The sequence below is a fragment of the Rutidosis leptorrhynchoides genome, chromosome 4, assembly GCF_046630445.1.
Source record: "Rutidosis leptorrhynchoides isolate AG116_Rl617_1_P2 chromosome 4, CSIRO_AGI_Rlap_v1, whole genome shotgun sequence".
NCBI lineage: Eukaryota > Viridiplantae > Streptophyta > Magnoliopsida > Asterales > Asteraceae > Rutidosis > Rutidosis leptorrhynchoides.
The window spans coordinates 411,240,227-411,267,067 of NC_092336.1; the positions used below are offsets into that span (position 1 = coordinate 411,240,227).

At 34.4% G+C, this 26,841-nt stretch overlaps 1 protein-coding gene across 1 annotated transcript in view; it reads left to right on the forward strand.

Annotated features, from left to right (window-relative positions):
- LOC139842009 (uncharacterized) overlaps positions 1-15,581 on the forward strand; it is a 61,874-nt gene extending 46,293 nt beyond the window's left edge. Inside the window, exons 2-13 of the mRNA XM_071832190.1 lie at positions 3,507-3,575; positions 4,318-4,404; positions 4,496-4,775; positions 4,877-4,976; positions 5,109-5,200; positions 5,279-5,360; positions 14,068-14,161; positions 14,253-14,258; positions 14,326-14,468; positions 14,604-14,907; positions 15,173-15,307; positions 15,573-15,581. Coding sequence (XP_071688291.1) covers positions 3,507-3,575; positions 4,318-4,404; positions 4,496-4,775; positions 4,877-4,976; positions 5,109-5,200; positions 5,279-5,360; positions 14,068-14,161; positions 14,253-14,258; positions 14,326-14,468; positions 14,604-14,907; positions 15,173-15,307; positions 15,573-15,581 — 1,401 coding nt within the window. The remainder of the gene's footprint in view (positions 1-3,506; positions 3,576-4,317; positions 4,405-4,495; positions 4,776-4,876; positions 4,977-5,108; positions 5,201-5,278; positions 5,361-14,067; positions 14,162-14,252; positions 14,259-14,325; positions 14,469-14,603; positions 14,908-15,172; positions 15,308-15,572) is intronic.
- Positions 15,582-26,841: the final 11,260 nt, after the last annotated feature.

A 26,841-nucleotide genomic window follows, 5' to 3' on the forward strand; every position in this document is an offset into this window, starting at 1 on the left:
TTTTAACAGTGAAGTTGGTTTTCTATAGTTACCAGTGTTGTAAAAGTCGGCCGACTTGGCCGACGCGTCGGCAGTTGCGTCGTTTTTTGGGGTTCTCCGTCCCGTTTTTTCTGAAAACGACTCAAAAGATGGTCAAAGCTAAAAGTTCGGTCAAAGACGGTCAAAGTTGGTCAAAGACGGTCAAACTCATTCAAATTTTCGTTAAGATGTGATATGTTTTAAAATTAGGGTTTGTTTTTATTTTTTGGACCGCTTTTTTCTCTGTGTCCTTACTGATTATGTACTCGGTAACATTAATTAAGTTTGAAGTTTGATTGTATTTAAATTAAAGTTCTTATTTAAGAAATTTATGGTACAGAATAAACTATTTTATACACATATAAATATATATTTAAGAAATTATCAATAAAGTCAACGTTGGTCAACGACCGATGCGTCCCCAATGCGTCCCCGACTCGGCCGACGCGTCCTTTTTAGGTCTCGATCGATGCGTCCCCGACTCGCGACTTTTACAACCTTGATAGTTACTGATGCAAAAAATTTGACCCGGTGTTACAGATTTCTAAATCCGCCACTGATGGAACGTATTGAATTTTGGCTTTGTATTCCATTGAAAATAGGAAAATAATTTTTGCCACCGACAGTAACTACGCACATGAATGGTTGAATTAATTTATGTTCTTCAACTGGGGGTAAATCATTTTGATGGTAACAAGATAAATCGCTTGCCCGCTACGCTGGGCGAAAATTATCAAATCGTCTCATATTCATATTTAAAATGTAACATTTTTTAATGTACCAAATTAAATTTTCATAAATAATTAACACATAACTCGTTAAAATGTTACCCATTAAAATTAAGATAAAAATTATTTACTTGCAAAATAAAAATGAAGTACCAAAATCCAAATATATTTGCTATGCATGTTTTCTAATGTTGTGATAACAAAAAATTTTAACCTCAAATAAGTAATATATACGTAGTATATACTCCGAAATCAATAATATAGTCGTAAACATTTTTTGGCCAAAAAATTCACCCTTATAGTTAGCGGAAACCTATAATAAAGTCTTCTACAATTTAGGTCCAAAAAATTTACCTTTAGAGCTAAAAAAAAAAGTCTATATTCCGAATCAATAATATAGTTGTGTACAATTCTTGACCAACAAATTCGTAGAAAACAATAATATAGTCGGTTACAATTTTTTATTTAAAGAATTCATCTTTAAAGGTAGTACTAAAAAAAAAAAAAAAAAAAAAGGGAAAAAGATGAACAGTAAAGTGGGCCAATGGGAGGGCTTGAATTCGGGCGCAAATAGTGATAGGGTAATATCGTAACATTCTTTTCGTCATTAGTAAACAACAAACAAAACAAAAAACAATAATATGTTTGGATGATAATCCTTGGATGAATCTTGAAAAGACGACAAGAACAACAACAACAACAACAATACTCAATCCCATATGAGTTGGGTATGGGGGAGGTGGGATCTAGACAATCATTCCTCTATCCTAGAATAAAAAGAAATCATTTCTCCACCCCGAGTTAAACACTCACATGAACGGAGAAAGTCTTCTCTCTCTATTCGACGGGTAAAGAGATTGCTTTCAAGGGGACCTCCGGCCATAAAGAGTGACAAAAACAATAAGAAATAAATTTAAAAAAATAGTAATAATAAATAAGAAAATAAACAGAGACGCCATGAAAATGGTAGAATCAAATTTTCATAGCTTTTACATCGTGCCTGGAGTTCAATTTAGGCTCTAAGCGGCAGTCAAGTCGCCAATAAATCGACGCTTGCTAAGCCTCACTTAACAGAACCGTGTATGAAAAAAAAAAAAACTAATAGTAAGAGTATATATATATATATATATATATATATATATATATATATATATATATATATATATATATATATATATATATATATATATATATATATATATATATATATATATAAGGGAAAAAGAAGACGTACCTTAGACATTAGGGCGAAGCTCAGGACAAAACGAGAGAAGCTACAACGAAAAAAATAAAAAAAATAAAAAAAAAATATGGCCACAAAACAAGCAACCATAAACACCACAAAACAAACAAATCTAGAAACACAGACCAGCAAACAAACAAACATACATACATACATACATACATACATACATACATACATACATACATACATACATACATACATACATACATACATACATACATACATACATACATACATACACACACACATACGTACATACATACATACTAGAAACCGTACGTAACCAAACAAAAAACATGAAAGCCTGAAACGTACCTGCGAGCATAAAAGACATAGGCTAATAATCATTGAAAATCCTTTATATTAAAGATAAGTGATGTAAGTCACACTCAAGGCATGATTCGTATTGCATTTACTGAATGGGATGCGTTCACTTTTACTGGTTCCATGAGAAATAAATTGTTGATGCCAATAATTATCGGGTACGCTTATTCATCTTTATCATTTTTATTTAAATGGTTTGTTTATAAATACGAAATTAGGTCGCTAATTTTGAATATGTTGCTTATAATTAATATAACAATACGAATACACGATTGAGACTTTCTTCATATATATCAATATAATATAATGACTATATTATTGAATTATCGATTTGAAATAAATGTTGTACACATCATTGACAAGTAAGTAATATCACGGTGATGATATGTACACAACCTATTTTTGTTATGTACACAATCATCACTACAACACTGTAAAACATGATGGTTGTGTACATAACAAAAATAGGTTGTGTACATATCACTCCCCATAATATCATTTTGCTTGGATGAAATAATGGTGGCGGTTACGAAACGTGAACGGTGATTAATTGATGTAGAACTTGTCATCATCTATCTATCTATCTATCTATACAATATTATAAATCGTGAACATGTATCCAACGTGTCACCTCCTCCTTCTTCCTGTCCACGTGTCATCCTACATGTCATAATTTAATTGGTCTGTTTTTTAGTGTTTGATGACATGGAATCCCGCTAAAACAAATTTTGAATTCAAAATCAACTAAATCGGCGGTTTTAAGCAAGAAAGTAGGATCTGACATAATTATTTTGTCAAAAATCAAATACTAATCCACACAATCAATCTATTTGCACAGAATAGAAAGAAGAAAAATTGTTTTTCTCCAAAGCATGAATCAAATCTGCATACAATCCTAAGCAGGTATTAAATTATTTTTTATACCGTATCAGATTGATACTATAAATCTCTAATCGTTTTTTGGTGTATCGAATCATAATGGTTACGATCAAATGCATATAGATTTAGAAATTTATTTTTACAGGTTAATATTAAATGATTATGTAGACACTTCATGTTGCAGGTTACTATCGACTTTTAGAGATTACATTTTTTCAGTGCATCATAGTTGTCAGGGATTGAATAATATTGATATTCTCCTGGCCTGTGATTTTTGTTAACTTAATCTTGTGTTTTTGTATACTTTGCAGGTTAAAAACTTGAACTTTGATCAATCAGTTTCTGATTATGACATCGCATGCCAGATTGGTATTCATATTGTTTTTACGTTAATGAAATTTTTTTGTTTAAATAATTTAACGTTGCATTTGTTTCGTTCATAACATTATTGTTTTGTTTTGTTACTTATATTTCTGTATATATCATCTATAGAGACATCTTTGATTCGTTCCTATATGTAAGTTTTTATCCGAATATTTTTTAATGATATGTACATGAGTCTAATGTTAGTTTTTATATTTTGATGATATTACAAGTCACAAATACGATGTTGAACGATCGTCTAATTGTAGATAGTTGGAACTGCAATTTTTATTTTTATTTTGTTTAATTTAAATTTAATTAAATTTTCGACATTCTTAAATCAATTGAATAATTTTATATGTTCCTGTTAAAAAAGTTTTGCTATTGTATTTACTAACGTATAAGTCAATTTTACACCACGATTCTGTTTATGAATATTTGAATATTTGCAGATAAAATTTTTAAAATATTTTTGATCTTGTGCAGTAGAATATGATTGCTAGAAAATCGGGAAAAGATATGTTTGTGAACTGTCAGTTTAAATCGTGTGATCTATCCCATAAATAACTGGCTGTCTGTTTTGAGAAACTGCATTATATATTTCAAACCATTTTCATATGTTATATTATGCAAAACATACGGATAATCAATTCTCAACTACCACAAAGAATACCACTCATATATTTTGTCCAGAATATCATCTAATCACATGCTTACAATCAAACAAATCACACCTAAACGAGTTTATGTTAATCTCAGGGTCAAGCTATTGTCCATGGAAACAATGTCGAACAAAATTTCGATCAGGGCTGTGAATATCTAGACCTGATAGTTTCTGATGAGGAGGTAATTGTTGTTTAAATATTTATTACATGTATGTTATATGTTTTTCTAATTTCCATAAAATATTAAATTGGTGCTTGTGGTTCGACAACAGGGTGATAGGATAGGTGTTACCATCAAGAATTTCTATAAGCCTAAATATGAGGCTTTACTAAAAATACAGCATAACTACATTATTAGGAATGCTTTTGTTGGTACTAATCCTTTTAAAGGGAGGACGACTCATTGGAATCATGAATCTAAATTGAATATCAATCACGAAACATCTGTGTTGCCACTTCCAGAAAGTGAATGGAACTGCGAAAATGGTTTCAAATTCATTCCGTTTGATGAAATACTTGATGAAACTAAAACAAAAGAGCATGTGACTACGGGTTTAATTTCAAAGTCAACTCTTTTTACTTTTCATTGTCGGCTAAATCTATTACGTTAACAATATGATCTTTTATTTATGTAGTTATTTTTTGTGTTCCAGATGTCATTGAAAGGGTCTCAAATTATAGTTTAGAGAAGCAGTATCGTGATGGTGATGATCTGCAGTCAACATATATTGTAATCGAGTTGAAGGATTTAAAGTGAATTTTTATTATACTATAACTTTTTAATTAAATGCAATATTACAATCCAGTGTCAAATGCATAATTTCTTCAATATTCTTTTTAATTACCGACATTAAAAATATTCATTAATTCTATGTTTTATTCCAGTGATAATCTTCTCTCTTGCACTTTGTGGGGAACCTCCGATCAAGACTGTGTCATACTAATTGTCCATTCTGGCAGAACAAAAAAGCATGGCGGTATTTATTGTTAATAACTATACCTCGCATTTTAGCCTTCCTAATTTGTTCCTATCTAATTATTTTTGTATAAAATAGATATGACTGTACGTTCTGATTGGAACTTCACTCAAGTTTCATTGAATGCTGATGTTGAACCTGTGCATGTCTTTAGGAAGAGGTTTAAATCAATTAAATTAATTGTTAGAAACTTGTAACAACCCAACCCGTAATACAAACGATCATGCGGAAATATCAATTAATTTTTTTTTGCTGGAACAGCATATGGCGCGGCGCGCATTATGGCCGCGCGGCGCCCCAAACTGGCCTGTCCAAAAAGTCATGAAATGCGAAAATGTTTGACCACTTCCCGACGTATTTAGACAAAACGCTTTTCACAACCTATTCATATATGAAAAACTAACACGTTCCATTCATAAAATAAGTTTTACGAGACCGGGCCCACATCGCCCGTTTTACGACTTTCGTACAAAATACAAGTTTTCAACCACATGATTTTTAATACAAAATAAAGCCGAGCATGGCGATTGGGGATACGCTACCCAATCCTAAACGAATCCAAAAGCATTGCCTTTAAAGTAACTACGCAAGTCCACTAGTCCCCGCGCTTACCCGAGCCACCGCATCCATGCAAATCTATAAAAAAGTCAACAACGAGAGGGTAAGCTAAAGCTTAGTGAGTGCAATAGTTACACACATACATATATAATTTACCTACTTGCACTCCCTTACCCAAACCACACATTAATCCCGCATGTCAAAGCATAAGAAACTAGCATAATCAATCTTACCACAATGAACTCGTTTAACAAGCGTAAAAGCTAGTAACATCAAACGCACCATAAATACCTCGTGTATCAATTTGCACAAGCTAGTAACATCAAATGTACAACTAGCATAAACCTTAGCATAATCTCGCATATCATCTCGTAACAAAGCTAGTAGCATCATAATCGTACAACTAGCAACACCATTAGCATAATAGTCATAATAATAATTAAATGCTACACAACAACTATAATCCATAGTTAACCAACTCTTCGCAGGGGAATGACTTCGCGAAACAAGTCATCGATGTTCATAACAACCGTTAGCGCCCAAACACGGCTATGGTATGCTAACCCCCGAAGTGTTCCAAAAACGGCTATGGCATCACCCCCAAGTGTTCCAAAAACGGCTATGGCATCACTTGATCAATGTGTGAGTAAAACACGGCTATTACTCACATTCGTGTGCACAAACACGACTATGTGCAACAATTAATACGGGCAACAACGTGGGAGTAAAACACGGCTATTACTCACTACCATATGCACAAACACGGCTATGTGCATAATTATCAATTGGACAAAACGGCTATGTCCCCCAACTATGGTCACAAAAACGGCTATGTGACACCATTAATTAATGTGTGCAAAAACAGCTATGCAACACCTCAATGGTCACTAAAACGGCTATGTGACTCATCGTCAAATAATAGCATTACAAAAAATATATCGGGTCCCCAAATCTTAAGTCACATGTAGCGCACAAAATCCGGCTATTGTGTCACTATTCCCAAAGGTGTCCAAACGGCTATCGTCGCATCGATGTACCCCAAAACCCGGCTATTGTGCACATCGCGCACAAGCAAATAAATTATATACATACATGTATAATTATTCCACTCACCTTGAAGTCTTGAAGAAAACAAGCCAAATCCGTTGATCCGTCAATGAACGTACCTAATCCATTATCATAATAATAAACAACACAATTAGGGTGGATTACAAACAAACCCATATTGACACCTAGTGCAATATCGACCCGATTGCACTTCCAAGTACAAATCGCGCCCAAATTAACCAATAATCACCAACACAAGTGAGAATGGTCCTATACGCCAATTAAACCCAATCATAGGTGTTAAACACCTATCTTGCCCATAATGACACTAAAACCCTAATTTTGACCCAAAGGAGTCAACATCGCGCCATTAGCGAGTTTTGACACCAAAACATGTTTAATTCGGTTTTATACTTCAACTTAATCCATTTTAAGTTTATAAACCTTATTAAATCGACAATTGGGTCATAATCATCACCAAACCCTAATTTTGACTCAAGTCAAAATTAGTCAACCCAAATTCACCTAAAGTGATTCCAACACTTCCATAATCACTAAACCTAGTGATAAAACTCAAGATTAAAGCCTAATCAAGGTCAAATCGTCAATCAACCCAAAACCCGCCAAGTGAAAAGAATAACTAGTCACCATAAACCCATTTCATCATCTAAGAGGGTTTCACTACAAATCAAACTCAAATCCTAACTTGAATATCAAATCTAACAAATGAAATTCGGAGTTAGAACTTACCAATACTACCAAAACGTAGCTAGGAGCTAGATGAACAACTTTAAAACCCGAGCTTTGGCTAGAATTCGACTCCTTCTTCTCCAAATCAAGCTCTCTCACTCTAGAACTCTTCTTCTCTCTCTAAATATGGATGAGAGTGTTTGTGTGGGTGAGAAATGAGCTCCAATGGAGTTCTAGATCAGTTTTGGTGACCCTAAACCGACCCTAAATGAAAAGACCAAAGTACCCCTCATTTAGACATTTTAAAAAGGCTGAAAATTGCATCAGACGGGTTCGGCGCGTCGCTCCAAAAGGTGGAGCGCCGCTCCAACCTACATGTCAGTTTTCAGAAACTTGTTTTGGCCATAACTTTTTGACCGTAGCTCCGTTTTCGATGAATCAAATATCGTTGGAAACGTAATAAGATTTTCTTTCCAATGGTAAGGCTTTGAAACACCAACACAAACTTTATTTGGGGTTGGAAACATACGTACACACCTTGTTACTTCAGACAACGTCCAGTTTCCTTCGACGTTCGAGCAAGCAACACGTACGTGCTTCGTACACTTCATACACGCATCGTACACCATAAATACATCATGTACAATAAATATTTGGGTCTTACAACTCTCCCTCACTTAAACTCAATCACGTCCTCGTGATCTTCACCACTTAACCAATCCGGACCTACTCAACGGTCCTCAATCATAAGTCCCAATCCGAACTCTCCTAGACAATTCTTCCCAATGAATCACCTTTAACAACTAAAATCGTCACTCGCGATTTATCAAAATCACAATCCGAGCACTAAAACTTGCTCAATTCCCCGTATCGGGAAAAACTCAACCAATCTCGTACCGAGATATCAATTTCCTTAGCGTACCTTTACCAAGGACAATGCTAAAAGCGACCAAGTCTCAACCTAAAGTCAACAATCCGAACGTTGAAGATCGAATCACATGAATCCTTACGGATTACACTTACCACTAAACATCCTTTGTAGTGCACAATATAACCAATACGTCACTATCCTAACATCATAAGCAACGGCTAAGACTAAAAGCGCCCAAAATGACTATGGCAACGCTAATCCTAAAGTGTACAAAATCGACTATTGTCACACCCGTGACAACATGTGAGCAAAACACGGCTATCGCATCACTAATCACACAACATGGTCCTCACGATCCCACCATCGGTGTATAAAACAACCGATAGATCACATCACACGGTCCTTACGACCCCACCATCGGTGTATAAAACAACCGATAGATCCCTCAACACCGGATGAAGTCAGCGGACCCCGTCAACGGTCATGCTTCACCGATATATCACTACTCCCATGATGAAGTCAGCGGACCCTGAACGGTCATGCTTCACCAATCAACAATACCATGATGAAGTCAGCGGACCCCGAAGGTCATGCTCCACCAGTCAACGATCCCTTTTGGCCTCGAACAACGAGTAGCGTAACATCGCGCTCTGCTATGCCATAGTGAATCCTAACGGATACCACTAACCATTCACACAATCGAGAAAGAACCGTCTATATCAAACATAGGCACAAAATAATAATTCTCTAAAAGAGGATCCGATACGCACATCCCTTAACCGAGGGATTTCACTTTGCTCACCATACCCGTCCATTATCTCTCAACGAGATTTACCATATTACTACCTTGGTGATATCTCAAATCCAAAATCATAAGTACAATTTAACCGAAATTGTACCCTACCACAAATCGACCAAATCTAGGTCCCGACACAAATTTCGGATCTACCAAAAGCATCATCCGAAATCTCACACTAAAACCTCCTCGTGCGGGAGTGTAACTCCCCCACTTGGAACTACGTTCCATAACCGCATCTCGTACACCCGCACAATGCTACCAAAGATAGACTTTACCAATAATTAGGTTCAAACGGCCCATCACCGCGTCTTGCTTCAACTTTGAGCATACTAAGGATCCTAACCTATCCTTAAACACTTCGAACAAAAAGTGTACCACAATTTACACGAACTATACACTCGCAATCATCCAATTGCTTTAGTTTATCGAATTTCATCCGATCGCTCATGTACCTAAGGGTTTCTCTTCGGTACCCTAAGTACAATGTAACCGCAACACAATCGAAATCGAACACCACCCTAGTAGGTATAAAAAGGCACCTAATGTCGCGTCACGTAGACTCCTTTACCAACATACATCGAGATCAACACTCAATTTCAAGAATTTCAATCCACCCGACGAACCTCATGGTTCATCAACTTCAACGCGAAAGCGAACACGCGCTTAACGACTGAACACCAAAACCCATTTCCATGGTTTGGTAGAAACATTTCCCAAATACTAAGGGATACTCGGTTGCATCAAGTCTTACGCCCTTCGCCCGACAATCTAACGTCACTATAGGGTATTTCCATTAGGAACGTCACCCATATCAATAACATGCACAACACAATTGAGACCTTAAGGGTCTCACTCGAACGAGCTTAACGACCCGATACCAACCAAAATGCCTAAGCACCCAAGGATTCGCACCATAGGGTCAAGGCACAACACACCACTTATACACTCTACTGAGAGCAAACCGGAACCATAAACGTAAACCGCCCGGTCGCTAAGAATTATCTCCAACGGAGAATAAAGTTTAGCTAAGACTTACGCACATACCGCATGTTATTACAAGCGAACAACATATAATTTCGTACTAAAAGTACCTGATGTAGCGCTGTTGGGCTTCCGTGCTCCACTTCCCATCATGTATTCGCGCTCTAACCTCCTAACCCGATCGTCATGCGATTCGGAACACTCTGAATTTCGGTGTCCCTCCATTCGGTAAATGAAACACCTGATCGAGCCTAAAGGCACCACCATACAATCTTGTGCTAAATGACCTCGTTCCCCACACTTATAACACGTAAGCATGTGACCCCTCTTACTCTTCTTCTTCACATTCCTGACTCCATCAGGCGTACTTCGTGCCCTCTTACCATGAGCACCATGTAATCCTAACCTTGCAAGTACATCTTCATCATCACTACCTCGAGGTTTGTGAAACCTCTTTTCAAACTCTTCCTTTACAACTTTAGTCACTTGGTCTCGGACCATTTCCGTCATTTGTCCTTCGACCAACTCCTTGGTTACTTCCCTAACTTGCCGGTGAAGACCGAGACATATTGTTCAAACACGGCCTCAATCTTTAACGTTAACTCATTATTCTCTTCGTGAATAGGCTCACTCGTTCCGCATCCATCTTCCGTTTTCATTCTAAGGAATGAAAACGATTAGTTCACGAACGTATAAACCACATGCACAACACCGCCCCATCTTGCTAAACACTCATCATACATCACTTGTTAGACACGATTTGCACCCGTAATAAGGTTTACAAGTCCTTATTACGCACACACACCGTATCAACTCGTTAGTACAACGACCGCCTCGCTCGATGATATAAACAAACACAAACAAAATTCTACGCGATATAAACACACGCGAGAATTATTATCACATCACAATAGCATATTAATAATATCCGCATTACTAATATAAACGTTAGTCCACCTACAACAAGGCACTAACTATAACCCATTCCGACCCGAAATCCTACAAGTCCCGCAACAAATTAAGCACACACAAAAGTCTAAGTCTAGACACCTATCTCAAGTCACCTAAATCCCTTAGACCATGCTCTGATACCACTTGTAACAACCCAACCCGTAATACAAACGATCACGCAGAAATATCAATTAAATTTTTTTTTTTTGGAAAAGCATATGGCGCGGCGCGCCAAACTGGCCTGTCCAAAAAGTCATGAAATGCGAAAATGTTTGACCACTTCCGAACGTATTTAGACAAAATGCTTTTCACAACCTATTCATATATGAAAAACTAACACGTTCCATTCATAAAATAAGTTTTATGAGACCGGGCCCACATCGGCCGTTTTACGACTTTCGTACAAAATACAAGTTTTCAACCACATGATTTTTAATACAAAATAAAGCCGAGCATGGCGATTGGGGATACGCTACCCAATCCTAAACGAATCCAAAAGCATTGCCTTTAAAGTAACTACGCAAGTCCACTAGTCCCCGCGCTTACCCGAGCCACCGCATCCATGCAAATTTATAAAAAAGCCAACAACGAGAGGGTAAGCTAAAGCTTAGTGAGTGCAATAGTTACACACATACATATATAATTTACCTACTTGCACTCCCTTACCCAAACCACACATTAATCCCGCATGTCAAAGCATAAGAAACTAGCATAATCAATCTTACCACAATGAACTCGTTTAACAAGCGTAAAAGCTAGTAACATCAAACGCACCATAAATACCTCGTGTATCAATTTGCACAAGCTAGTAACATCAAATGTACAACTAGCATAAACCTTAGCATAATCTCGCATATCATCTCGTAACAAAGCTAGTAGCATCATAATCGTACAACTAGCAACACCATTAGCATAATAGTCATAATAATAATTAAATGCTACACAACAACTATAATCCATAGTTAACCAACTCTTCGCAGGGGAATGACTTCGCGAAACAAGTCATCGATGTTCATAACAACCGTTAGCGCCCAAACACGGCTATGGTATGCTAACCCCCGAGGTGTTCCAAAAACGGCTATGGCATCACCCCCAAGTGTTCCAAAAACGGCTATGACATCACTTGATCAATGTGTGAGTAAAACACGGCTATTACTCACATTCGTGTGCACAAACACGGCTATGTGCAACAATTAATACGGGCAACAATGTTGGAGTAAAACACGGCTATTACTCACTACCATATGCACAAACACGGCTATGTGCATAATTATCAATTGGACAAAACGGCTATGTCCCCCAACTATGGTCACAAAAACGGCTATGTGACACCATTAATTAATGTGTGCAAAAACGGCTATGAAACACCTCAATGGTCACTAAAACGGCTATGTGACTCATCGTCAAATAATAGCATTACAATAAATATATCGGGTCCCCAAATCTTAAGTCACATGTAGCGCACAAAATCCGGCTATTGTGTCACTATTCCCAAAGGTGTCCAAACGGCTATCGTCGCATCGATGTGCCCTAAAACCCGGCTATTGTGCACATCGCGCACAAGCAAATAAATTATATACATACATGTATAATTATTCCACTCACCTTGAAGTCTTGAAGAAAACAAGCCAAATCCGTTGATCCATCAATGAACGTACCTAATCCATTATCATAATAATAAACAACACAATTAGGGTGGATTACAAACCAACCCATATTGACACCTAGTGCAATATCGACCCGATTGCACTTCCAAGTACAAATCGCGCCCAAATTAACCAATAATCACTAACACAAGTGAGAATGGTCCTAATACGCCAATTAAACGCAATCATAGGTGTTAAACACCTATCTTGCCCATAATGACACTTAAACCCTAATTTTGACCCAAAGGAGTCAACATCGCGCCATTGGTGAGTTTTGACACCAAAACATGTTTAACTCGGTTTTATACTTCAACTTAATCCATTTTAAGTTTATAAACCATATTAAATCGACAATTGGGTCATAATCATCACCAAACCCTAATTTTGACTCAAGTAAAAATTAGTCAACCCAAATTCACCTAAAGTGATTCCAACACTTTCATAATCACTAAACCTAGTGATTAAACTCAAGATTAAAGCCTAATCAAGGTCAAATCGTCAACCAACCCAAAACCCGCCAAGTGACAAGAATAACTAGTCACCATAAACCCATTTCATCATCTAAGAGGGTTTCACTACAAATCAAACTCAAACCCTAACTTGAATATCAAATCTAACAAATGAAATTCGGAGTTAGAACTTACCAATACTACCAAAACGTAGCTAGGAGCGAGATGAACAACTTTAAAACCTGAGCTTTGGCTAGAATTCGACTCCTTCTTCTCCAAATCAAGCTCTCTCACTCTAGAACTCTTCCTCTCTCTCTAAATATGGATGAGAGTGTTTGTGTGGGTGAGAAATGAGCTCCAATGGAGTTCTAGATCAGTTTTGGTGACCCTAAACCGACCCTAAATGAAAAGACCAAAGTACCCCTCATTTAGACATTTTAAAAAGGCTGAAAATTGCATCAGACGGGTTCGGCGCACCGCGCCAAAAGGTGGAGCGCCTCTCCAACCTACAGGTCGGTTTTCAGAAACTTGTTTTGGCCATAACTTTTTGACCGTAGCTCAGTTTTCGATGAATCAAATATCGTTGGAAACGTAATAAGATTTTCTTTCCAATGGTAAGGCTTTGAAACACCAACACAAACTTTATTTGGGGTTGAAAAGATACGTACAAACCTTGTTACTTCAGACAACGTCCAGTTTCCTTCGACGTTCGAGCAAGCAACACGTACGTGCTTCGTACACTTCATACACGCATCGTACACCATAAATACATCATGTACAATAAATATTTGGGTCTTACAAAACTTCAATTATAATTTGTTATTTAGATTTTTTACTGAAATTCAGTAGAGCCTCTTATTAAATTTTTGTTTTAGGCTATTGGAAATACATACTACACAGGACTCGCAAACGTCATTGGCACCCACACTCACTCCACCAGGAAAGCAACTTGACGGGTGGTTTAATCAAGTTACTTGTGTTGGCTGTAATGACTTACCTATATGCGGCGTAAGAGTTCACAACTTTATTATCTATTGTATTTATTTTCATATTGTTACAGTTATCTGTACGTTTGTATTTAACGATAATTTAATCATTTAGATTAACAACATAATAATTATATCCTTCTGTAGCCTGGTCTTCATGCTATTCAAGCACAGATCATTGTTGTGCTCCCAGATGATGAATGGTCGTATATTGGATGTCGAAAGTGCCATCGAATTGTTAAACCAATCGAACCTGTTGGCGACCAAACACTTGATATTGATGCACTCCTGTTAGTCAAACGTAAGTTTGTGTCAGGTTATGTTTATCTTTTAGTTAAACTTTAAATTTTTTCTAATTTTTATTAATGTGTGTCATCAAGTTAACTTTTTTGGTTTCATCTAATAATAATTTATATCAATATCAGGTACAAGGTTAATGTTCGTGTAGAAGATACAACTGATGAATCAAATGGAACAGCATCCTTGACACTGTTTGAGACGCAAGTTTTAAACATTATAGGAAAGTCTGCATACGAGCTTCATAAATCAACACCTGAGGGTCAGGACCAACCGGATGAGTTAGATACTCTTATTGGGAAAAAATGCATTTTCAAGGTTGAAGTTAGCGAATATAATCTCAAACAGTCTAATCTCATCTTTACTGTCAAGGACGCAAGTGAGGGTGAAGCGTTTGTTGAAAAGTTTGTGGAAGAATATAAAAAACAGAAGGTATTCAATCAATGATTTAAAACAACATTAAAAAACAATTTTTATGTGTTAAAAATGTTAAACACGTCATGTAGTTAATGTCCTTATATGTTATTGTATTTTGTTAACACATGGTTCAAAGACAGATAATTCTGCTAAGTTCAAACTATAAGATGATTTGATTGAGTCATCTTCAACTAAGGTTAGTAACATAGTATTTCAAGAAAATTTACGTCTTACATTTTGATTGCAAATATGTTCCATTAATTAACATTGTACTTTGCAGTGTGGTTCTTCTAATGGATCTGATGAAACTCCAACGGTTGATCTTTCAAACACTACCGGGTATACACCACCAAAAAAGGTTGTTAAGAAAGAGGGCAGAGAAAAACCGCTTTCAGTTAAGTCATCTACTTCAAAGGTCCAGAAAAATCTCAATCCATAGATTCAAAGACTCTTGTGGTGTTTTTTATTGTTATTTTTAATAATTCAAAACAATATTGTGATTTTCTCGAGAATTACTTATCTTTTGTGATCACGTTTATTGTTTTTGGTTGATTAAGACAATTGTTTAGTGCTTTTACTTGATTGCTTTTGTTTATTTCGTTGAGATGTTTTTTTAAATTGATTTTTTAATTTCACTTATTATAAGTTATGCTTTATCTTTATATTATGCTGTTATCTAGGCAATGTAGTTTGATTAATAACAATTTTTCATAAATACATCTTGATTATAAATTGGTTCTTTCTGAATCCTCTGTTAACTACTAACAAAAAAGAAAGAAAAAAAGATTGGTCTTTTTGGTTATATATTTGGATAGACGCATTATCTACAAAGTGAAAGTTCTAAATAATTTGTTAAACTTTTTAATTTGAACAAATGAGCTTCACTTAACAATGAACAATATTTTTCATTTAGTGGTTTGCGCCAATATGGTTCACGATATTCCTCATTCATTCTTTTCTACTTATTACTAATAGTTTTACAATTTATTCGTTTATATATAAAAAATAAAAAAGGCCCTTTTAACTTAAAAACCTTCTCCTAAACCCGTTGAAATCTCATTGCTTTAAAATACAATGAATCTGTATCTTCAATAATTTTTTTTCTTCAATAGAATACTATTTAACATCTTAGCCTAATTATATTTGGGCTTGTGTTTTGTCTATTTAGCCCATTTATTTTTTTTTGGTTGGTATTTTTCATTCTTTGCCCCATTGGGTCCCACAAAATCTTTGAGTGAATCAAAAAAAACAATGAACCCCTGCATCGGGATTACTCCTTCAAGAGGCTTTAGCTTTCTTTTCTCCTTTTAATGCATATCGTGTGACGCATCTTCAAAACAGACTTTGAATCAAAAATCAGCAAACCCTGTTGATAATGCTAAAAACAAACATATATTTCATAGCATTATCCCTCAAGAAAGACAAGCTTTTAGTTGCAATTATTCTACTTACAAGTATTATTCGTTTAAATAATAAAAGGTGAAGACAAAAGACATATTCGACGAATTGAAGACGGAAACAACCAAAAAGCTCAAAAGTACAAAGTACAATCAAAGTGGTTCAAATTATTGATGAGAAACGTCTCAAAATTACAAGAGTACAAGACGCGAAACGCAAAATACAAGATATTAAATTGTACGCAAGGACGTTCGAAAAACCGGAACCGGGACCAAAGTCAACTCTCAACGCTCGACGCAACGGTCTAAAAATTACAAGTCAACTATGCACATAAATATAATATAATATTTAAATAATTCTTAAAATTATTTATATATTATATTTATTTATTAAACCGTCGGTAAACAAGAAAACAAAGGAGTGTGAGCTGATACCTACCTCCATGTGATCGCATGGCCTGGAGGCACAAAAGCCATGCGATAGCATGGCCCTGAAAAGTTGGCCACATGCCTATAAATTTCGCAGTTTTGGTTGATCATAACACAATATATCCATCCATCTCTCTATCTCACTCACGTATATATATATATATATATATATATATATATATATATATATATATATATATATATATATATATATATTATAATTTTAATTTTAATTTTAAATTCTAATAATAAGGGTATGTTAGCGAATGTTGTAAGGGTGTAAGTCGAAATTCTGTCCGTGTAACGCTACGCTATTTTTAATCACTGTAAGTTATGGTTAATGTTATTTTTAAATTAATGTCTCGTAGCTAAGTTATTATTATGCTTATTTAATGCCGAAGTAATCATGATGTTGGGCTAAATATTAAAATTGGATAATTGGGCTTTGGACCATAATTGGGATTTGGACAAAAGAACGACACTTGTAGAAATTAGACTATGGGCTATTAATGGGTTTTATATTAACTAAATGATACCTCGTTGATTTAATATATAGACTTATAATTTGACATATTTATATATAACCACATACGCTTGACTGGGCACGGTGGGCGGGATATCTATAAATACCAATAATTGTTCATTTTACCGGACACAGAACTGGATTAATAGTTAATAGACTTGTTGAAACAGGGGTGGATTACATTCAAGGGTAATTGGTTTAATTGTTAACAAAGTAGTAAAACCTTGGTCTACACGCAGTCGATAACCTGGTGTATTCATTAAACAAAGTAATAAGACCTTGTTACAATTCGAATCCCCAATTAGTTGGAATATTTAACTTCGGGAATAAGAATAATTTGACGAAGACTTTCGCACTTTATGATTATGACTGATGGACTATTATGGACAAATCCATATGGACATATCGAATAATCCAAGACAAAGGACAATTAACCCATGGTAATAAAACTAAAATCAACACGTCAAACATCATGATTACGGAAGTTAAATAAGCATAATTTATTTATTTCATATTTAATTGCACTTTTAATTATCGCACTTTTATTTATTGTCATTTTATTTAATTGCATTTTTAATTATCGTACTCTTTAATTATCGCAATTTTATTTTATCGCACTTTTATTTATCGCAATTTCATTATCGTTATTTACTTTATGCTTTAAATTAAGTTATATTTATTTTTAATATTTTACATTAGGTTTTAACTGCGACTAAAGTTTTAAAAATCGACAAACCGGTCATTAAACGGTAAAAACCCCCTTTTATAATAATAATACTACTTATATATATTTTTGTATTTTTATAATTATAAGTTAAAAATATAGCGTTAAGCTTGTTTAAAAGATCCCTGTGGAACGAACCGGACTTACTAAAAACTACACTACTGTACGATTAGGTACACTGCCTATAAGTGTTGTAGCAAGGTTTAGGTATATCCATTCTATAAATAAATAAATATCTTGTGTAAAATTGTATCGTATTTAATAGTATTTCGTTGTAAAAAATAATACTATTTCCTAGTACACCTCGCACACATCAAGTATTTTTGGCGCCGCTGCCGGGGAAATTGCTTAAACGCTGGAAGCGAAACGCTATATATATAAAAAAAGATTTTTATTAATTTTTAGTTTACTTTTATAAAAATACACTTTTGTAAAAATACGTTTTAAACATTCAAAAATATAAAAAAAATAACAATATATTTATATTTTTAAGAGTTTGATAAAATATATAAATTATAAAATACTTATATTTCTATTTTTAGTTTGTAAAAATATAGTTTTTATTCAATTTATATATATATTTTATATAAATATTAAAACAGAAAACAGAAAAAAAAAAAAAAATAAGTATACAGGCCCGAACTGTAGCAGCCCAACCCACCTGGCCCGAAATCCTTATCCATGCAACCGCATGAATTTTTAACGTGAGGACCATGCGATCGCATGACCCTGTCTGACACGCCACAGTTTGACCTAAATTTGCATTAATTACGGAGTATTATTTATTATTATTATTACTTTAAACCCTAATTAGGGTTATATTTTTATATTATTTAGTTTAGTTTATTTATTATTTGTATTATTAAGTTTAACTAGTTTTAATAAATTATAAAATTAATAGTTTTATAAAATAAATAATATAAAAATAATATTTTTATAAAAATTGTACTTTTTGCAACTTTAAGATTATTTTATATTTTGTATCTTTTTATTTGTTTTAGCGTAATATTTGTATTTTTCGCTCGTATTTAGTTTTAAGTCATAGTTTTTGCCATAGTTATTTCTAGATTTCTAGGCTTTGCCGTAAAATCCCTTAAGTGCTTTTTCTTTAGACTAAGATTTAAGTGCTTTAGAATTTTGCGACACCGTTTTTATATTTTTGTACCTTTTTAAGTTATTGTCATTTGGGATATAGTTTTTCTTTTAAGCTTTAATATTTTTAGATGCAACTTTTAATTCTTAGTTTTTAGACATTTAAGTTTCGACGCGCTACTTTCTTATTTTTATTTTTCGACGCCTTTTATTTTTCGACGTTTTCCGACGCGCTCTTTTTCTTTCTTATTTTTCGCCACTCCAGTTTTTAGGACTTAGATTTTTTCTATTTCTTCTCTAAAATTTCTTTAAATTTTGACGAAAAATTATTTTAAGTGGTTGAATTGATAGACATCCAAATTTTCTATTTCGTAGTAATAGTTGGATTTGTTAGTGGCTGAGTTGTGAGCTTTCGATTTAAAGGGTTCTGGCTCCCTGCTACATCTATTGGCTATTCGAAATGTGGGCAAAAGTAGAAAAGTCTATTAATTTGATAACTTATATAATTTTTATCTTTTATAACTAATAGGATATTCAGTGAATGCACCGAGCAAAACGTTCACCACCTTTTGTACGTTTACCACCTGTAACTCGATCAAGACATCTAGCAAATATTGTCGCCGTTGATTTTTCTTTAGAATCGTCATCAAGTCGACCAAGTACTCCATTTCAAATTTACGATAACCCATTTTTTGAACCCGACCTCACAATTGAGAATCCGGAAGATATTCAGGGACAATTCATAGATCCTGAACCATTAATTTTTCCTCCGGTACCACCAATCATTCAAACAGAGATTGTTGAGGAACCAACCATTAAATCAGAATCCTCTAGTGATTCAGATTCAACAAATTCAATTATGGAGAATCTGGAACCTCTAAGTATGGAAGACCGAATGAGAGCTAAACGCACTGGCCAAGGTCACGCAATTACTCAAACAGGCATTAATGCGCCAGATTATGAAATCAAAGGACAAATCCTACACATGGTAAAAATCAATGCCAATTTAGTGCTGCACCGAAGGAAGATCCAAATGAATATCTTCGAACCTTTAATAGGATCTGCACTCTATTTAAAATCTGAGAAGTGGAGGATAAACAGATATATCTCATGTTATTTCCCTGGACTTTAAAGGGAGAAGCCAAAGATTGGTTGGAATCGTTACCTGAAGGGGCGATTGATACATGGGATGTTTTAGTTGAAAAATTTCTTAAACAATTATTTCCGGCATCTAAAGCCGTGAGACTTCAAGGAGAAATTGTTACGTTCACGCAAAAGCCAAATGAAACTTTATATGAAGCGTGGACCAGATTTGGAAAATTATTGAGAGGATGTCCGCAACATGGTTTAGACACTTGTCAAATAGTACAAATATTCTACCAAGGATGCGACATCACTACAAGAAAAGACATCGATATAGCAGCTGGTGGTTCCATTATGAAGAAAACCGCAACTGACGCTTACAAAATTATTGATAACACTGCTTCCTACTCACATGAGTGGCACCAAGAAAAAGATATCGTTAGATCATCTAAAGCAGCTAGAGCCGATTCTAGCCATGACTTAGATTCCATTTCCGCAAAGATAAATATTGTCGAGAGACGAATGAAAAAGATGACTAAAGATATACACTCAATACGAATTAGTTGTGAGCAGTGTGGAGGACCACATTTGACAAAAGATTGTCTCAGTATTGAACTAACAATGGAACAAAGAGAGAATGTTTCATACATAAACCAAAGGCCTGGAAATAATTATCAGAATAATTATCAACCGCCAAGACCCATCTACAATCAAAACCAGAATTATAACCGAAATGTTCCATACAACAATCAACAAGGTCCTAGCAATCAACAAGTATCCAATAATACTTACAACCAGCAAAGACCTATTTTTCAAAACAAACCACCACAAACCGATGATAAAAAGTCAAATTTAGAAGATATGATGACAAAGCTAGTTGAATTTCAAACACAGTTTTTCACATCTCAGAAACAAACCAATGAACAAAATGCTCAAGCATTTAGAAATCAACAAGCTTCTATTCAAAATTTGGAACAAGAAGTAGGCAACCTAGCAAGGTTGATAGGTGAAAGAAAATCGGGAAGTTTACCTAGTGATACAAATGCTAACCCTCGGAATGAAACAGCTAAAGCCATTACCACAAGAAGTGGTATTACACTTAAACCACCTGAAATACCTGTAATTTCTGATGAAGCTATTCCTACTCCACAAGAACCACAACCTGAGCAAGATAAGGAAACAGAACCGGTAGTTGAAAAGGTTAATGAAGATAACAAAGTTATGGCTAAACCTTATGTTAAACCATACCAACCACCACTTCCTTACTCGAGTAAAATGAGAAAAGAGAAACTTGAAGCCGAGCAATCCAAATTCTTGGATATGTTTAAACAGATAAATATTAATCTTCCTTTCATTGATGTGATTTCAGGAATGCCTAGATATGCTAAATTCTTGAAAGATCTGATCACAAATAGAAAGAAAATGGAAGAACTCTCGGCTGTTACTATGAATGCTAATTGTTCTGCAGTGCTTTTGAATAAGATACCATAAAAATTATCATATCTAGGAAGTTTCACAATTCCATGTTTTCTGGGTAGTCTTAGTTCAATAGAAGCATTGGCAGACTTAGGTGCTAGTATAAATTTAATGTCGTATTCACTATACGCTAAACTAGACCTTGGAGAATTGAAACCAACACGAATAAGTATACAACTAGCAGATAGATCAGTAAAATATCCTAGAGGGATAATGGAGAACATGCTAGTTAAAGTTGGTACTTTAGTATTTCCAGTAGATTTTGTTATTCTGGACATGGAAGAAGATTCTCGAGTACCTCTTATATTAGGAAGACCATTCTTAAACACGACCAAAGTAATAATAGACATGTTTGGTAAGAAGCTGACCCTAAGTATAGAGGACGAGAGTGTTACCTTTTCTGTTGATAGAGCCATGCAACAACCACAATCTGCAGATGATACATGTTATTATATTCAAACTATAGATTCACATGCAGAATTGTTAGAAGAATTTCCAGAATTACAAGGAACAGGAGAATGTTCTTTAGGAGAAGGAACTGAACAAATTGATGAAACTGAAATGTTAACTACACTTATGGCTAATGGATATGAACCAACAACAGAAGAAATTCAAATGCTAAAAGAGGAAGACAGATATCGATATAAATCATCGATAGAAGAACCACCAATATTAGAGTTAAAGCCACTTCCAAACCATTTGGAATATGCTTATTTACATGGTGAATCTGAATTACCTGTAATAATATCGTCTTCTCTTACTGAAAATGAAAAATCTCAACTCATTTCTGTGCTAAAAGCTCATAAACCAGCTATTGCATGGAAAATTCATGATATTAAAGGAATAAGTCCTTCGTATTGCACACATAAAATCCTTATGGAAGAAGGTCAGAAAACGTATATGCAACGCCAATGAAGACTAAATCCAAATACGCAAGATGTTGTTAAGAAAGAAATTATTAAACTGCTTGATGCAGGTTTAATTTATCAAATTTCTGATAGTCCATGGGTAAGCCCAGTTCAATGCGTACCTAAGAAGGGTGGCATGACTGTCATCACAAATGAAAAAAATGAGCTTATTCCTACTAGGACTGTAACAGGATGGCGTGTTTGAATTGATTATAGAAAATTAAATAACGCCACCAGAAAAGATCACTTTCCCTTACCTTTTATTGATCAAATGTTGAAAAGATTAGCCGGAAATAGTTACTATTATTTTCTTGATGGTTTTTCCGGATATTTTCAAATTCCAATAGCACCCGAAGACCAAGAGAAAACCACGTTCACGTGCCCTTATGGTACTTTTGCTTACAAACGCATGCCATTTGGACTTTGCAACGCCCCTGCAACCTTTCAAAGGTGCATGATGGCGATTTTTCACGACATGACAGAAGAATGCATGGAAGTTTTCATGGATGACTTTTCAGTCTTCGGTGATACTTTTGAATCATGTCTAGTTAATCTTGAACGAATGCTTATTAGATGCGAACAATCAAATCTAGTACTTAATTGGGAGAAATGCCATTTCATGGTTAAAGAAGGCATCGTTCTTGGTCATAAAATTTCAAAGGAAGGAATTGAAGTGGATAGAGCTAAAGTAGATGTAATTGCTAAACTTCCACATCCCACCAATGTTAGAGGAGTTGGGAGTTTTCTAGGGCATGCCGGTTTTTACTGACGTTTCATAAAAGATTTTTCTAAAATTGCCACTCCTATGAATAAACACCTAGAAAAGGATGCTCCATTCATCTTTTCAGATGAATGCATCAAATCTTTTAATATTCTTAAAAAAAAACTCACTAATGCACCGATCATGATAACTCCAAATTGAAATCTACCGTTTGAACTCATGTGCGATGCAAGTGAATTTGCAATGGGGGCCGTTTTAGGACAAAAGGATTGAAAAATGATTTCAATCTATTTATTATGCTAGTAAGACGTTACAAGGAGCAAAAATGAATTACACAACTACTGAAAAAGAACTCCTTGCTATTGTCTTTGCTTTTGACAAATTTCGTTCATATCTCGTTCTAGCTAAAACGGTGGTCTATACCGACCATTCTGCTCTTAGATACCTATTTTCGAAACAAGATGCCAAACCACGATTAATTCGTTGGATCTTACTCTTACAAGAGTTCGATATTGAAATCCGAGATAAAAAGGGAGCAGAAAATCTCGCCGCCGATCATCTTTTTCGTCTTGAAAATCCCGAATTAGAAGTTCTAAATGAATAGGCCATACAAGACAACTTTCCTGATGAATATCTATTGAAGATAGATTATAATGAAATTCCATGGTTTGCAGACTATGCAAACTACTTAGTATGTGGATTCCTTGAAAAAAGATTATCGTACCAAAAACGAAAGAAATTCTTTAGTGATATAAAACACTATTTCTGGGAAGATCCACATTTGTTTAAAAGTTATCCCGATGGAATAATACGCTGATGTGTATTCTGGGATGAAGCTAGTCAAATCTTAAACCATTGTCACACAGGACCAACAGGAGGGCATTATGGGCCTCAACTCACAGCAAGAAAAGTTTATGATGCTGGATTCTATTGGCCTACAATTTTCAAAGATGCACACCTTCTTTGCAAATCCTGTGATGCTTGTCAAAGGGCCGGAAAAATAAGTCAATGTGATGAAATGCCACAAAATGTCATTCAAGTATGTGAAGTATTTGACATTTGGGGTATTGACTTTATGGGTCCATTTTCATAATCTCATAATAATCTTTACATTCTTGTTGCCATTGATTATGTATCTAAATGGGCGGAAGCACAAGCTCTCCCAACTAACGATGCACGAGTTGTAGTCAACTTTTTAAAACGTCTTTTTGCTAGGTTCGGAACACCGAAAGCTTTAATAAGTGATCGGGGTACTCATTTTTGTAACAATCAACTTGAGAAAGTTCTTAAAAGATATGGAGTAACTCATAAAATCTCCACCGCATATCATCCACAAACAAGTGGACAAGTTGAAAATACCAACCGAGCATTAAAACGTATTCTAGAGAAAACCGTAGGATCAAATCCGAAGGAATGGTCCATGAAATTGGAGGATGCACTCTGGGCTTTTAGAACAGCCTACAAAACTCCAATTGGAACCACACCTTTTAGACTCGTTTACGGAAAATCATGTCATCTTCCAGTAGAAATTGAACACAAAGCATTTTGGGCTTTGAAGACATGTAATCTGGATTTACATGAAGCCGGACGTCTACGATTAAGTCAACTAAATGAATTAGAAGAATCGAGACATGAAGCATAAGAAAATTCGTTAATCTATAAGGAAAGAACGAAGAAATGGCATGATAAAAGAATCAAAAGTTCAAAAGAATTTAAAGAAGGAGACATAGTTCTTCTTTTCAATTCACGATTCAAGCTATTTCCTGGAAAATTGAAATCAAGATGGTCTGGACCATTCATAGTCAAAAGAGTTTTCCCGTACGGAACAATAGAATTAATAAATTCAAATGGGATTGAATTTAAAGTTAATGGTCACAGAGTTAAACATTACATAGATAGTCCGATGAAAGTTGACAACGAAGTTAATCACAATTTCAACACCACATCTAACTAAGTGCGGGGAGGTTCGAATCTTTTTAGGGTAATATGTATTTCTGTTAGAGTTAGATTTTCTGTTTTCGTGTAGTTCTCAAGAATGTAATCCGAATGGTCTTTCCCTAGCAGACCCTAAAGAACTAGTCTTCTCCCCCCATTCTGAATTTTTATTTTTTTTAGGTTTTACGAGATGAAGACTTCCTGTGAACTAAACCATGGTCTAATGCTACACGCTTTAATAACTAAACGGAATAATGACACCCTTCCAAGTGAATTGGTATCATTAATCAGAGGCAAATTGGACGGAGTAAGAAAAGAATCCAGGAACGAAAATAATAAGTTACATTTTGGTAAAGAAAAATCAAAATCCGCAGCGAAAAGAAGAGCACGACACCTAGAAAGATGTCACAAATGCGGAAAATGGTCACACGAAAGTAAATGTTCAAATAATCAAACATATTCAAATATCGAATTTGTTACTTTATGTAGAGAAGGACCGTTCATATGTTTCGAAGAAAAAACGTTGAATGCTCGAGGTTACGCCTATGTAGCTATGGAAAACCAATTAGTCCAACTATCTTATGAGTGGGGGCTAAAGCAGGTCACTAAGAATTCTATTTCACAGGTAAGTATGTAAAGTTTTTATGTTTATTTTTATTGCTTTTAACCTTTTGATAATAAACGCTAAATTGTTCGCTATAAAGTATTAAATTGGTATTCAATAAGATTAGGTTTTGCGACCGAAATTATTGATATCATACAAAAATTTATTACATCACTGCGAAATTTACCATTTATTCTTAAGGTATAAATATCTTTAATCAATCAACTCAAAATATTTCAGAAATTCGTCAGGAGTAAAACTAGGTAAAATAGCCGAAATTACTTTACCGAAAAGAGGGGCGTATATTTTTGATAATATTTGATTGATTAAAGTGGAAGAAAAAAAACCAAAAAGATTTTTAATTTTATTTTTACTTTGTTTTTTTAAAATTAATATATTAATATTAAATTATTATAGTAAACTTTTTAAATCAATATATTTAAATTTGTAAATATTTGAAAAATTAATATTTTTAATATAAGTTTGTTGTATAAAAACAACAAAATATAATAAAAGTTTGGTGTGAATTTTCAATTTTCATAATATGAATTTTTAATTTTATGCATTTTAAATTTAAGTTTGGTGTGAATTTAAAAACAAAAATTTACTTTATTTCGTTAAGTTAAAAATATGATTTTTAAAATTCGTCGTAAGTTGAAGACTAGGTCATTGAACCGAAATTGCTTTACCCAAGGGAGGGACGATATAGTGACCCGAACTTTTCCATGTTCTTATATATTAAATGAAATTGATATTTACATGATTAAATATTTCCAACATGTTAAGCAATCAAACTTGTTAAGACTTGATTAATTGAAATATGTTTCATATAGACAATTGACCACCCAAGTTGACCGGCGATTCACGAACGTTAAAACTTGTAAAAACTATATGATGACATATATATATATATACATATATATATATACATATATATATATATATATACATATATATATATATATATATATATATATATATATATATATATATATATATAGTTAACATGATATTATGATAAGTAAACATATCATTAAGTATATTAACAATGAACTAC